Genomic DNA, 16005 nt, shown 5'->3' with positions numbered 1-16005 from the left:
TATTTGTGGCATCTGATATTGCTGTGGGTAGATACTCAAAAGAGATCTCCATTTGTTGAGGCTTTTTGGGTACCAAAAGCTTAGTTTCAATGCATATTGCATTGGTGCAGGTCTTCTAGGTAGCAAAGAAGTTGTGAGTATCTGCAATGGGTAAAAGTTAAACATTGCACAACACACTGAAGCCGTAGGGATGTCTGCTTTCAACTAAAGGAGGACTAGATGAGCTGTAGGCTCTTTGAAACCCCCGCTCAGATGTGATGTGAACCATTTGTCAAATACTGGCCTGTTTTTGTTTCTTATGTATCGACCCTTGCTCAGATTTCTACCTTTTGATTTTTACCTTGTGCTTACAATATCCTTGTGGGGAATCAGGTAAAGGATTCTATCTGATGCTGGTTATGTGAAACTACGTACTAGGGCCCTGAATCCTCTGTTCTCCTGTTTTGCAGCTCACTGGGATTATGAATCTCCATGCTTATAGCATTTTTCATTGTCAAGGAGCTGCCTTAATGTTGTGATGAACTATCTACCGTATTGGTTGGGTTATAGTGTTCTCTGCCACCTTCAGTCTACCTGAGCTGAAGATAGGGTCCAATGTAGGGCTTAGGTGATAAGACCACAGAAGCTTTTCACAGATGAGTGGAGATGTGAGCTCTATCCATTTGGGCCTGTCAGTTTGTACATTGAATTCTCCCGTATGACCAGTCTGGAGCTTTGTCCCCAGTGGCTACAAAATAGAAAGTGTCGTCAATCTGATTCATCAAATACACATTTCACAAGAACAAATATAAGGGCTTGAGATGTTCCTGAAGTCATAGTGCTGAGCTCTTCATACAAAGATAGTAAAATCTTGAGAGCCACAAGAAATAAAAAAAGCCGTTGCTTGTAATAATAAACTAAAATGTGTTTTTTGAGATGCTTTTGATGTGCAAGTGTTGTCATGTGTTTTTTTGTTATGCCTCCTAGGTAGCCATATGGATAACAACATCAGCAGCTCATTTCAGTCAGGGTGATGGGAATGGGCTTGACTAAAATAGCCAAAAAGCAGTTTATTAAAAAATGCAAGACTCCTGAAATGACATTGATTAAATAGGACTCCCTGCAGCATAACCCACTGCTGCTTCTCAGGAGCCGATGCTGTTTTATTACAGTGACTATGAAAGAAAAGAAACAGAGTCTCCTGCAAACTACAGGCTGTTTCAAAAAGATGGACCCAATTTGAAATCACTGTATCTTGCAACCGTGAACAGTCAGTTAATGAAACTCCTATGGTCCATACAGCAGGTAGAAAGAATATAAAGCATTTATAAAAAGGTTACTAAAACTTGACAACTTGTTAAATTGTTTGCATTAATAAATTTTCGTGCAGTTGTAACATGTCAGGTCCATCCTCACAAAACACCCAATGTGATTGACTGTATTCTCCCGTAAATCGTTCTGAGGGTGACACATTACCGGGCTGTTTCTGCTTTAGCTCCTGCTGCTGCACCCACAGCTGTTGCAGTAGAGCTGTGTTGGGTAGTATATTACACCAAAATTTTGGAGAAACTTAGGTCCCAAAGAAGTGAAGACATGAGAAGGGAACAACGTGGCATTAGCTGGAGTGGATTTTTGGTCAATTCATGCTGCTGATGTGAGCAGCAGAGCCAAGCAATTCCAAGTGGTCCGTGTGTCGGGACATGAAGATGAGATCAAAATCAGAACGGTAGTGAGCAGCCAGTGCCAGTTTGCCAGGAACTTTCGTAGTCGTGAATGGAAACCATATCCTGAGTGTATCACAGCTATCATCTTAAATGTACAGATGTGTTAACTGGGTGACGGCACTGGATCAAACAAGGAATCCAGAAAAGGGACATCTCTGAGATATGATGGATGTATGCACTTTTCTGAGGTTACTTGAGAGGGACGTAGAGCTACCAATGAACTGCTTTTAAAGGGCAGAAATATAAAAGCCAGTCCTCTTCTGTGGAAGATCAAATTTATGGATTTAGGGATGGTTTATGTAAGCACTTCTGGTGTTTTGTTTTGTTTTGGTTTTTTTTTTTTTTTTTTTTTTGGTTTGGTTTGCTTGTTTGTTTGTTTCAAGTAAAAATATTTAATTTAAAAGACAGGCATGGGATCTTGGGAAACTGCCCTTGTCTTGGCGGATGGACATTTCTGATGCAATCTGTCATCAAAACCCAGAAAACCTTGTGACACTGTAAGGAGACGAATCTAGCCAAACATTTCAAGATATCCTAGGGGGACAATCTCAAATGATCAAATCATTCACGATGGTCTCAAATCTGCTCTCTTTCTACAGTGGGTGGTTCTTCATTCTCCCAGTCCCTGCTTTTGCCTTCTACAGCTTGGGTAGTGAGGCCAGAGCACTTACCGGTGAAGGCTGAGGGAAAAAAGTCATTAAATACTTCAACCTTCTCCATACCCTGGCCAACCAGGTCTTTTGTTTGCTTCCAGAGAGGGTCTGAATTTTCCCTACTCTTCCTTTCATCGCCAACCAACTTATAGAAGCTTGTCTTGTTGCCCTTGCTGTCCCTGTCCAGATTTAACTCTATCAGGGCTTTAGCTTTCCTAACCTGATCCCTGGATGTTCAGTTTCTCTGGATTCCTCCCAGGCTCTCTGTCCTTGCTTCTACCCTCTGTAGGCTTCCTTTTTGAGTTTGAATTTGCCCAGGACCTCCTTGTTCATCCATGCAGTCCTCCTGGTGTTTCCACCTGACATCCTTTAAGTTGGGATGCATCACTTCTGAGCTTGGAGGAAATGATCCTTGAATATTAACCAGCTCTCTTGAGCCCCTCTTGTCTCCAGGGCTTTGTCCCATGGTGCTCTACCAAGCAGATCACTGAAGAGGCCAAAGTCTGCTCTTCTCAAGTCCAGGGTTGTGAGCTTGCTGTGCATCCTCCTCATTGCCCTAAGGATCTTGAACTCCACCATTTCATGGTCCCTACAGCCAAGGCTGCCCTTGAGCTTTGCATTCCCTGCCAGCCCCTCCTTCTGGGTAAGAACAAGGTCCAGCGTTGGTTCCTCTATCACTTGAAGAAGGAAATTATTGTCAATACATTCCAGGAACCTCCTGGATTGTTTCTGCCCTGCCGTGTTGTCCCTCCAACAGATACTGGGGCAGTCGAACTACCCCATGAGGTCCCAGGCTTGTGAACGTGAGGCTGCTCCTATCTGTTTATGGAAGACCTCATCCATTTGATCTTCCTGGTCGGGTGGCCTGCAGCAGACCCAGCCTTACAATGTGACTGGCCCAGCTCTCCCTTTAGTCCTGACCCTTAAGCTGTTGGTTGGCTCCTCATCCATCCCCAGGTGCAGCTTGATTCTCTCCATCTGGTCACTGACATAGGGGGTGACGCCACCCCTCTTCTCCCATGCCTGTCTTTCCTAAAGGGTCTGTATCCTTCTGTTCCAAGACTTCAGTCACAAGAGACGTCCTATCATGTCTCCATGATACCAGTAAGACCACATCCCTTGTTGGTGTGCGAGTGTCCCTATCTCCTCTGGTCTATTAGAATCACAGAATCATTCTGGTTGGAAGTGACCCTCAAGATCACCGAATCCAACCCATTCTACGTGTTTGCACGGAGGCATTTAAGTTGGAACCCTGACGAAGATGATGTACAGGCTGGAGTGGCTGGAATTCCTTCGTGCTGCTCTTCAGGTGCTTTCTGCTGACCTGGGATCCTTCTCCAGGCCCTGGGCAGCTACTGCTGGTACTGGCATCAAACTGGTAGGAGTAGGATGGAGCTTTCTCTCCACCGGCAACTTTAATTTCTAAAAAGAAAACCAACCTAGAACTAAAGATGTCATTTTTGACTTCCAGACATTGGATACTGTTTTTCCTTGCTACACTGTACTGAAAAGCTTCCTGGTGCAGTGTCTCCCTGCTCAGTCACCATAGGTTTAGATTAAGCTTAGTATGTCTTTCATACATTTTGGAACCAGATAATTTCTGCAGGTAATTTCGTAACTCTTGCTAGTGTCTCAGACCCTCAGACCAGAAATATCAAAACTGGATGGAGTAACTCAGAAGAGCTGTTACCACGTAATGTATATGAACATGTACGGTCATCTTCTTGCTTATATTTTATTTTTTTTTTACATGACACAGGCTCCCCAGGGAGGTGTCACAGCCCCAAGCCTGCCAGTGTTCAAGAAACGATTAGACAATGCCCTCAGATGCTTGGTGTGAATTTTGGGGTTGTCATATGCAAGGACTTGATGATCCTTGTGGGTCCCTTCCAGCACAGGGCATTCTGTGATTATAATGACACATTTTTTCCTAACTACAGCCACATGCTAAAAGTTCACGATCAGTTAGCCATATATAACATCTAGTAACATTAGAGATTAAGATTCTAAAGGATTTGAATTACCTATTGGGGAATGATCCATTAGAGAGCAGTGCAGGGTAAAGGGACCTGAGGGTCCTGGGGACAGCAGGGTGACCACGAGCCAGCACCAGGCCCTTGTGGCCAGGAAGGCCAATGGTACCTGGGGTGGGTTAGAAGGGGGTGGTCAGTAGGTCAGAGAGGTTCTCCTGCCCCTCTGCTCTGCCCTGGGGAGACCACACCTGGAATCTTGTGTCCAGTTGTGGCCCCTCAGCTCCAGAAGGACAGGGAACTGCTGCAGAGAGTCCAGCGCAGCCACAAAGATGCTGAAGGGAGTGGAGCATCTCCCGGGTGAGGAAAGGCTGAGGGAGCTGGGGTTCTAGAGCTGGAGAAGAGGACACTGAGGGGTGACCTCATTAATGCTTACAGATAGATAAAGGGTGAGTGTCAGGAGGATGGAGCCAGGCTCTTCTGGGTGACAATGAATGATAGGACAAGGGATAACGGGTTCAAACAAGAGGTTCCACTTAAATATGAGAAGAAACTTCTTCCGGTGAGGATGTCAGAGCCTGGCCCAGGCTGCCCAGGGAGGTTGTGGAGTCTCCTTCTCTGCAGACATTCAAACCCGCCTGGACACCTTCCTGTGGAACCTCAGCTGGGTGTTCCTGCTCCATGGGGGGATTGCACTGGATGAGCTTTCCAGGTCCCTTCCGATCCCTGACATTCTGGGATTCTGTGAGCCAGTTAATGCCAGTTACATTGGCATCAGCAGGTGGTAGCCAGGAGGAATGTGAACCATCTTTTTTAATATTTGTTGTCCCAAGGAGGAGATAGTGAAGCAGTTTCATTAACCTGTATAAGAGAAGACTATTGCTCCTCCAGCCTCCTCCTTTGTGCCCACAGCATCTTCTCTCTCAGTTCGGTCTTTCAAACTTCATCCTGGTGTGGACAAGTCAGCACAGGCTCCCAAACAGCAGACACAACACATGCAGCAATGTGACTTTTTTTGTTCCACAGCCCTAGTAAAGTGTGAATTAATCTAAAGGCATCAAACATTTCTGCTTCACTTGCCAAGTCTCAGAGCGGTGGGATCTCATTTAAATGAAATGGTCTCAAGTTGCACCGAGGGGATATTTAAATTGGATATTGGGAACAATTTCTTCCCCAAAGGGCTGTTGGGCACTGAAACAGGCTGCCCAGGGCAGTGGTGGAGTCACCATCCCTGGAGAGGTTTAAAAGATGTGTAGATGAGGTTCTTAGGGACATTGTTTAGTGGTGACAGTGTTGGCTTAATGATTGTACTCGATCTTGAAAGTCTCTTCCAACCAATATGTTCCTGTGATTCCAACACCAGCATGTCCACAGGTGTTTCGTGAGATGTAGTATGGAAGGTCATTATGATTTCTGTCGACTTCAGATGCTGTTCTTGTTCATGGTGGCAATTGTGTAGTCTCGGCAATGTCTATGAGAGCAGAGCCCAGGGTCCCTGTCCTTGCCTCCCATGGACTTACCTGTCAATCAGCCTCTACATATAGATGAGTTTTCCAGAGCCCCTATAGCCATGATATGCTCCACCTCAGCAGTATTTTTGCTACAAGGGTCTGAAGATTCCATGCTGGCCCTGCCAGATGATCCTGAGTTCCTGTGTGCTTTGGATAGTGTGCTCTGGAACCCACGCAAGGCTCAAAGCGGTGAGGGAGAATTTAGACCCGAGCCTGGCCATGGATCTACCCATCCTGAGGAGTGCAGGCACCACTAATTGAACAGTTCTTTTAATAAGTGCTTAGTAGGAGCCTGCAGGGCTTGGTTCATTTATTCTCATTTCTTAGTCCCTGGATGATGTATATTTTTTGAAAGATCTTTGTTTTTCCTGCAGGGTAGGTGGAATCCTTCCCACACCACCCTGCTCGCTTGCAGCACAAGCGCTGCAGCCCCGCTGCAAACAGTGCAGAACTGGCAATGCAGGAGCAACCGAACGAGAAGTCATTCTTAAGCAGGAGAAAATGGCCTTGTTTAAAAGACGCCTGACAGTTACGCTAAATTATATTTTAAAACCTTTGTTCAGCATATCAGACAAACTAGTGCCTCAAACCAAGTGTCACTTGAAGGCAGGATTGAAGTCTCAGGCTTTTTAATTCACGTAGCATGATCAAGAAAAGCTGACTTTTGATCAAAGCAGGAGCAGCCCAACTGCAGATGATCAAAGACATGAGAGTTAGTTGGGGTACTGGGAAACCAAATCTGTCTCTCACTAGCGAGCTCAGCAAGCTGCTCGTCTGGAATTGAGGTTGCGATGGGAGACAGGAAGGTTAGAAAAGAAGAAAGTCTCAATTAATCAAAAATGGAAAATTACAGAGTGAATAGCATCTAATTTCTTGGCATTCAGTACTGAGAGGCATAAAAAACCCCAAGAGTCCTCTCTGAGCACTTGCAGCTTGTGTGGTGTCCAAGTGCAGGATGTGATCCGGGAAAAATGTTGTAGATTAGAAAGCTATGATTGACCTGAAGGGACAAAGAGCAGCGGGACGTGTTTTGTGCCTGGTACCTGGAAAAATGACACTCCATGTGCAACTGTGTGCTTTGTTGTGATTCAGTTGTCATTGTGTTCCCTGTGGTAAAGAATAATGACTTCCTCTGTTGGTTTTCCTGTAGACTGGTGACCTTTGAGGGATAAACGTTATTTAGATTTCAGAGGGGGAAGTGAAGGCAAGCACGGAGACAACATTCTGGTGGTGAAATAAATAACTCTGTTTTATAGATACAAAACATAGAATCATTGAATCATTTTGGTTGGAAGAGACCCTCAAGGTTCAACCATAACCTAACACAGTCACTAAACCATGTCCCTAAGAACTTTATCTCTACATCTGTTAAACCCCTGCAAGGATGGTGAAATTGTCATTCTTCGAAAGCTGAAACACGGCACTTTTTCTGTAGCAAAAGGAGTAGCGTAGTCATCTGTGTCACTTGTCACTAATCAAGAGTATAAATCAAAATAAACTGCCCTACACCCTTTCTTCTTAGCTGGATATCAGACTGAGGAAGATGATGGGGAGGACAGTTTCCATTTGTGCTAATTTAGCTTTCTGACAGGCAAATATATCTTTGTTCACAAGGAACTACGTGGCTCAGAGTGGGAGTTAATAGGCAGAATCAGCACTTGGAGCCCAGGGAGTGGGTGAGATTGATGCTTCCTCTGGGAGAGCATGTGGGGCTGGTCTCCAGGCACTCCCAGCAGAACCATTACTGGAGGGAGTCCACTGGAAGGACACAAAGATACTGAGTCATTTGGAGCATCTTTCTGATGAGGAGAGACTGAGAGAGCTGGGGCTGTTCAGCCCGGAGAAGAGAAGCTGAGAGGGATCTTATCAGTGTGATAAATATCTCCAGGGTGGGTGTCAAGAGGATGGACCAGACTCTGTTCAGTGGTGCCCAACAACAGGGTGAGGGGCAACGGGCACAGACTGAAACACAGGAGGTTCCATCTGAATATGAGGAGAAACTTCTTTCCTTTGAGGTGGCAGAGCCTGGCCCAGGCTGCCCAGAGAGGTTGTGGAGTCTGCTTCTCTGGAGACATTCAAACCCGCCTGGACAGGATCCTGTGTGATCTGCTCTGGTGACCCTGCTTGAGCAGGTGGGTTGGACTGGATGATCTCCAGAGGTCCCTTCAAACCAAACCAGCTTGTGATTATGTGATTCTGTGACCAGGCTCTTCTGAATGGAGGAACTGGGTTTAAAACACATCCATGGGGCAAGAAAGAACCCATGTTACTTGTATTAGAGTCTGGTGTTGTACAAAAGCTGTGTTCTGGGAAAGTACACTGTGCACTTCTGTGGGAAGAGGTTGGCTGATGCTCCAAGCAGCTGTCTTTGCTTAATTGTCTCAGTGTCTGTAGCAGGAGGGGGATCACTGGGAAGCAAATAAATAGCTAGACATGAGGAAGAAATTTTTTACACTGAGGATGGTTAAACAGCAGCCCAGGTTGGGCAGAGAGGTGGTGGCTGAACCATCCCTGGAGACATCCCAGGCCAGGCTGGACGGGGCTCTGAGCAACCTGAGCTGGTGAAGATGTCCCTGTCATGGCAGGGGTGGCACTGGGGGAGCTGGGAAGGTCCCTTCAATCCAAACTATTCCTTGATTGTGTGATTGTCCCAACAGAAAGAGAGAAATTATTTTTTTCTTTTTTTTCTTTTTTTTTTCTTTTTTTTAATTAGTCTATTGACCAGATACTGTCTTGCAAATTCCTTAATGCTGTTTGTTGTAGTCTCATTAATACTTGCAGCCTAAGTGCATCAGTGGCATTTACACTAACGAGGCTTTAGTGTCTGGCTACCTGCTTGAGATGTGGTTCAGGGCTTATGAATGACAGCCCACATGATGACTATTCAGCAGCTCAGACAGGATGAGTTCGTTTCTATCGAGCTGACCCCATGACCAGTAGCATCTTCTCCCCACTTGCTGCAGAAGTGACACCACTGTCGGTGTCCCCTGCATTTGCTGCAGGACACATGTAGGTGTCCCACCGGCAGAGTGTCAACTGACCTGTGTCACAGGTCCTCCAAGGTGCCCAACGGTGAATTTGCCATTCCCAGTGACTCTGCTGGAAAAACTGGAGCTTAAGGGAGTGGAAGATCTCCCGTGTGAGGAAAGGCTGAGGGAGCTGGGGCTCTGGAGCTGGAGAAGAGGAGACTGAGGGGTGACCTCATTAATGGTTATCAATATGGAAAGGGTGAGTGTCAGGAGGATGGAGCCAGGCTCTTCTGGGTGACAACCAATGACAGAACAAGGGGTAATGGGTTCAAACTGGAACACAGGAGGTTCCACTTAAATTTGAGAAGAAACTTGTTCCTGGTGAGGGTGTCAGAGCCTGGCCCAGGCTGCCCAGGGAGGTTGTGGAGTCTCCTTCTCTGCAGACATTCAAACCCGCCTGGACCCCTTCCTGTGGAACCTCAGCTGGGTGTTCCTGCTCCATGGGGGGATTGCACTGGGTGAGCTTTCCAGGTCCTTTCAACCCCTGACATTCTGTGATTCTGTGATTGTGGGAGTCAGTGACTTGCCCTGTGCTTTTCCAAGCTGTAGGCTGACAGAATAATTCTTCTGCAAACGCAATGCTGCCTCATGGATTTCCTTTCTGATCCAGAAAGTGGTAATTTTTTTTTACTTAATCCTTTCCTCCTTGCCCTTCTGCCTCTTTGGTAAAGCATCCTTCATAATTTCCATTTTTCATTTGTGGACTGGGTAAATAGGCAATGATTAAGGGGGATGGTTTGGTCTTGGGAATTTTCACCCCTGTGTTATAAAATGACATGTTTGTCTCCAGTGCTAGGGGCTGAAGGCAGCTCTACCCTGCTGTGATGTTCCCACATGATAACACGTGCTGTTTGACATTCAGTTCTCTGACTTAGCAGCAGAGCCAGAACTGCACAGGAAAGATAAAAATACCTGTAAATTTAGATTTTTGTCATTCTTAAGGCACATGCAAGGTACTGAAATCCAGTGTTAGGTGACAGTCGAGGATGAGGCTCATGACCATTGCTATCCCCCTTCTTCCAGAGAGGTAGGAGTGGTATGTAACATGCTGAGTGTTGTGTGGGGATGTATATCTACCTCTGGCTATTATGTGGAACATACACATACGTAGTCCCGGCCTCATCTGACTCAAAGAAGCAAAGTAAAGAATGGATGCTGCAAAATACAGAAAAAGGACTGCTGCAAAAGGATGAAAAAACTGGACTGGTGGCCAGAGGGGACTTCTTCACCCCTGTATTCTGTGACCAGTAATAAGTCCTGTGGTGTTGTGTCCACAGAGAGAGATGTCAGTTAAATTTGGGAGATTTACATCCACAGAGGGCCCTGACCTGGTGCAGCCAGGTGAGTTCATGATCCAGTTGCAGCTGGAAGAGCTTTTGAAATACACAATTTGATCAGCTCCAGCTCAACAAGCCGAGGATGCAGGAGATGTGCTGGTGTAATTGATTTCAGCTGCTCTTTAAAAAGGCTGAATGTCCAGGTAAATGGTTGAGTTGGAAGGAGAGCCCAAGCCTTTGGGTGAGAGACCAGATGAAGGTTCGTGTTACATTAAACCTCCCATCTGGTGGCTGAGGAAGTATTTTCACAGGTTTGTCACTGATTATGAAGCACTTTAAATGCATAATTTCCTCTAAAAACCCATGAAAATATGTTTGTTGCCTTGAAGACTGTGCAAACACATTTCCAAATAGTCACACCATTTTTTCAAAGACTGCCGAGCTATTGATTTTTTTTCAGACAGTAATCGATTTACTCCTTTATTAGGAATTTATGATGTCATTCTAGGCATGGCTTTCTTTTCAGTCTCAAGGTTTGTGCCTCTCACTGGATCACAGAAATGATTGGTTTGGGACTTGGCAAAGCTGTGGTGGTGAAAACCTCAGGGAGAGGTGAAGGAAACACTTCTTAAAGCAGCATTTGACAGCATAGAACTGTTCCCAGTTGGTAGCAGATTGCTCTGGGAGGCTCTTGGGCTTTTTCCAGTCGCATGCTATGGTCCCTTTCTCCCTTCTATGGGTTTATCTCTTCCCCACTTTATCAGATCGATCTCTGTATGTGCTTAAATAGCAAAATTCAGAATCTTTTGGCTTTTAGATGTTTCTGGCCTTTGGAGGCACTTTTGAAGGCATCTGGACACTCTCACCTCACACAGTTTCCCTGGGAGGTCTGAGCACTTAGTACTTCTCCAGAACAGATCAAACTTTGGATGCCGCCGAATTTTGATATTAACTATAAACACAAACTACTAAGAACACTAACAAGGCTTTCCTACTGAAGGATTATTTATTCAGAACTGAACAGACTTTCGGGTCAAACATGAATGTTGGCGTTATTTTAAAATACAAAAAACCAAAACATTACATTTCCAATGATGGTTTAAATAAAGTTCTTCCAGGAAACTTGTATTTTCCTTTCTTATTGAAAATTCAAAAGATAGCTTGGAGTTACAGCCTCATGAATTCTGTGATTTTAAAGGAACCATCAAAATAACTTGTTCTAGCATTTGTCATAATACTTATTCCTCCAGGTCATCTGCTAGTATTTCTTCATTATACTCAAGACTACTGTATGGCTATGAGCAGTTATTAGGTGTTAGGTTTTAATACAGACTTCTAATGATAAGTAAAAAGCTTGGTTTAAACCCTAAAATATTTTTTGTCATTTCCATACTGTCTTATTGAATACCCTGGACAACCTGGGCTTTCTCTGAGCAGCTACCGCTGTGTTTTGTTTCCCTTTCACTGCAGTCTGATGGTTAAGGCAAAGGAATATAATGAAAGAAAAAGTAAACATTTATGTCTATATTTTAATTCAGAATAGCACTGTCACTTGTGATGTGTCTGAGCATTCAAACCCGTTTGTTGTCAAAAACATCTCCTTTTTTTTTTTGGAGAGTAAAATTTGGATATACCAGATGCAACCTCCAGCACTTTGCTTTCCACCTCAGAGCAAAATTTAAGGAACTGTTTTTTAAACTCACAGCACATTCAGGAACCCAGATCATGGGAACAGTATTCCTCAGGTTATCAGAGCTTTTCCCCTGACTTTCAGCACTTGCTGACTGCTGGTAAAGGGAGCTGGTCCTTGTTCGTGACAATTTTAAGCAAATTTCTGCTGTTGTGTAAGACAAGTATTCTAGTCTAAAGCTTATTTATAACATTTTTTTTTCTTTTTCTTTTTCAGGTATTTCGAGTTTTATGAAGGGCCTTTGGAATACAACTCTACCAAATGCCTGGAACTGCGGCAGGACATCATTGCAGTGAAGGTTTTATCCATGTACGTATGAATGAATGTTTGACACAAGATTACTCTTCAGGCAAGATAAAAATTATAACCCACAATAAACTTGCCAAAGATGCAACGCTCAAGAGATCCCATCAGTAGGGATCGCATCAGGGATTCCTGAGGTTCTTTTTTATGTTCATGTAGTGACATTTGAATTTCATCTGAGGCCCATTTGAAAAAACTGAAGGCTTTTCATATAGATGGAGGTATTTTGGTCAGTGTTTGGAATTAAATACAGTGTTTGTAATATAGTTTGTAATATTATTTGTAGTATTATATGCCAAGTCCTCTCCTCAGGGTAACTGAAGAGTAATTAGAACCAGACTGACTCATAGCAAGTGTCCGTCTGTCTTAAGGCTCTGTCGTTGGCAGTGGCTAGTAGTGAAAGCTAAGAAATGAAGGAAAAAGCTTATTCCTTCCTAATAACAAATACTGGTGTGGGCACTTGATGAGTGGTGAATGGTCACTAGACTACAGTAACCAGAACGGACTATAGACCCCTCTGTTAATTTGTTTAGATATTTTCTGAACCCATTGGTACTTCAGACCTCCTCAATTAGACACGAGTTTCGTAAGTTAATAACACTCAGTGAAAAGTAGGAAAACGTGATTCTGAGAAACAATAGGTTTTCTTCTGTGTTCCTGTGTGCACATCAGTAAGATAATGACTTGAATGAGATGTATCCATGAGATGGAATCAGACAAAAAGGTGAGGTGAACTCAAAGGACAGAGCAAAGCAGGATTTTTTGTGTTACCCTTTTGTGTTTTCAGCATTGCACTGAATTTAGGTGCTTAGATTGTGCCTAATCCCTTGCCATATATAAAACCTGTGGGTTAGTAATCTTACTGACAATCCACAAGGCTTATTAAGGTCTTATGGAGAATCTCAAACGAAAGTGCAGCTGTACAAGTGCACACTGTTAAGCAACCAAGCCTAGAACAAACACAATTTTGAGCACATCTCCACTGCTCGCTTTATATACAGAAAAATGTGGGTTATGTCCTTGTCTCCTCTATTTGGTGCTGCGTGAAGGATGCACGAGTAACAACTTTGCTCTGCTTGCTGACTTGCAGTGCTTAAAAATAAATAGAAAGGGTGAGAACGCGGCACTTCTGCCCATGTTCTGCTGAAGATGGGGAGTTTCAAATTGCTTTGCTGCACACTTGTCAGATGGTACAGAGAATTACTAATTTCTTTTAATCTTATCTGATGGTATGTAGAAGGCAGTGGACTCCTGTTTAGCTGGATAAAGTTAGCCTTACTTTTACAATAGTTCCTGTTTGTCATTAAGGTCTTTTATTATTTCGTGATGTGCTTGCTCCTAACATGCTACATTTCCTAATTCAGCCCTTATAGTAATGGACGATTTCCAAGCTAATGTGCTCTGGTGGGCTACAAAAAGTACAATGTGACCTAATTCCTTCCTGTAACTTCCACAGCCTGGGAAATCCTAAATTCTACTCACTTTAAATATGTAATTATCTTAAAAATCTTTGCTTTATTCAAACATTCAAAGCCCTCAAGCCTGAAAAGGACTCATTAAGACCCATCAATCTTGAAAAAAATCTCAGACTTCAACATTTCCTAAGCAGATTATGACATTGGTCCCTTGCTCTAGGTTTTTGCAGGGACTTCTTGATCTCTGTTTTCCAAATACAGAAGAATATTTATGAAATCTAAGGTAAAAGTGTTTGGCATTGATGATATCACCAAAAATGCGTCATCCTGTGTCAGCCTAGTGGAAGCGCGAGTGTCATTTTTTGATATAACTAAAAGTAGGTTTATTAACAGAGAGGGAAGGAGAGATCCTTATGTAAAGAGCATTTCATGTCCTTTTACCATCACGGATGCTTATCCATACACATATGTTATTGCAGTTTATAAAACGGATTTACCAACAGTGCTGTTCTGCGGGATCTCATAGATAAAAATAACCTCCCCAAAATATAATGGTAGTTGACCAAATTAACAGAAATATCTTCTTTTCCAATAACCCCTCTGCTGGGTCCTTCTAGTAGGTGCAATTTCTCCCCCAAAGCCGCCGTAGTTGCCAGACACTCATTAGTTTCCCAGCAGATTGCGGACAGACTTCAGTACAGCAGATTGTTCTTGCTCGATACTGCATTTTTTTTATCCTGAAGAAATGGAGAATGTCTATCAGGGAATAGAAATCAGTCCTAAACAGCTGAGGATCTCCATTGGTACCTGGGTATACACGGCTTAAGAGTTGCTATGTCTGAAGACAAAAAAAAGTAAAACTAATGAATTTTGCACTGGATAGACTGGTTTGCCCTGTGAAAAGCCTGCTGCATGGTACCCTGCCTGCAGCTGTGTCGAGGGTTTAGATTGCAGGGTGACAATAAACCCTGGCAGATGTATCGTTAACCTCCTCTCACCACCCCCACTTCCCCCTTTTACCCCTTCCTCTCCCCCTTTCCCACTCAGGACAGGCGATCGGGAGCAAAAGAAGGACAGAGAGAAGAGAGTTGGAAAGATTAAAAATGTTTTACTAATGCTACTAATAAGAATAGAGAAAATAATACAAAATATACAAAACCAATCTTGAACGTCCCAGCAATTGCAGAGCCGGCACCCAAAGTCCTGGACTGGACTCTGCAGCCAACCGGAGCTGGATTCAGTCTGTCACTAGGCCTCAGTTCACAGGGACGATGAGCAAGGTCCTCTCCTAATGTCAGCCATAACGAAAAGGGACAAGATCCTCATGATCTCCCACTTTTATATGAAGTATTCATGTGAATGGGATGTTATACACAGTTGGTCAGTTTCTTGGTCACCTGTTTCTCATTGCCCCTCTCGGGAGAGGTGCATCCATTCTTATCAACAACTTCACATTCCATTGCTATGTTCACCAAAACATGTATCTGGTTCTCCAGGAAAATGCAGCTAATTTGAAGCTTTAGCTGACAGGCAAATTCACTAAAAGAGGAACTTGTTTTATAACAAAACCAGGACAAGACGCTTTAGGAAACTAAGTCTTTTTAATAAAGTTAATTTTGATTTTCTTTCTTTTTTATCTCTTAGGGTGAAACAAACAGAATTGTTTGAGAGGTGGAAGAACCTACAGATGTGCAAGTGGGAGATGAATGTCACAGAAGCTAATTTATTCAAGTAAGAACGGTCCACATGGATGAGACCGAGTGAGGTTTACTTTAGCTTGAGTTTAGCTTCCTGTAGAGAGATCAAACCTTCAAATGGATAGCAAGAGTAAGCATCACAACACTGTTACTGTTGGAATACCATCCTTTTGAAGAAATATGGATTTTATTTCTGCTTTACAAAAGTCAACATCAAGAGCAAAAGAGAGCTTTTCTGGCATGTGGGGCAGTCTTCCAGGAAGGGCAGGGAATTTGGTTTGGGAAAGATGTTTCTAGGTGTGATTCAGTCAGATGTATAAATAAACCCAAGATTTAATGGTTACATCTAATACATCAACCTTAGTCTCTGGTGGTATAAAATGTTAACACCACAGGTGACACCGCAAGTTTGGCCTACAAAACACCGAAAATGCATTTTGCTGTGGTGTTATTAGTTACTATCTTATTTATCAATTCCTCTTTTTTTTTAACGGCTCCTCAACTATCACTCCCTCCCTATCTATATATTTTCTCTGGTCTTTGGAGATGTCTGCAGTTGGTGTCTCTACTACTCCGTCTTTCTTTGTGTGACTTCCCCTTCTCTGAAGGTCATGCATGGCCCTTTCAAGATACAACTTTTGAAACCCATCTCGCAAAGGCAATAGCAGAATGAAGCCAAAACAATATTCGAGTGTTGTATATTGATATATTCGAAGGCCATATTTGTGTAGGTCTATGGAAAACACAATATTTCAGA

At 43.5% G+C, this 16005-nt stretch overlaps 1 protein-coding gene across 3 annotated transcripts in view; it reads left to right on the top strand.

Moving 5' to 3' along the window:
• The window catches only part of ST8SIA5 (ST8 alpha-N-acetyl-neuraminide alpha-2,8-sialyltransferase 5), a 79983-nt gene that overhangs the window by 46168 nt on the left and 17810 nt on the right, over nt 1-16005 (top strand). For all 3 annotated transcript variants that reach the window (XM_071802197.1, XM_065860231.2, XM_071802196.1), the window contains 2 exons: nt 12050-12142; nt 15196-15282. In XM_071802197.1, the coding sequence (XP_071658298.1) occupies nt 12050-12142; nt 15196-15282 (180 nt within the window). The remainder of the gene's footprint in view (nt 1-12049; nt 12143-15195; nt 15283-16005) is intronic.

This window comes from Patagioenas fasciata, chromosome Z (assembly GCF_037038585.1).
Source record: "Patagioenas fasciata isolate bPatFas1 chromosome Z, bPatFas1.hap1, whole genome shotgun sequence".
Classification (NCBI taxonomy): Eukaryota; Metazoa; Chordata; class Aves; order Columbiformes; family Columbidae; genus Patagioenas; species Patagioenas fasciata.
This window is presented reverse-complemented; position numbering and strand designations above follow the sequence as displayed.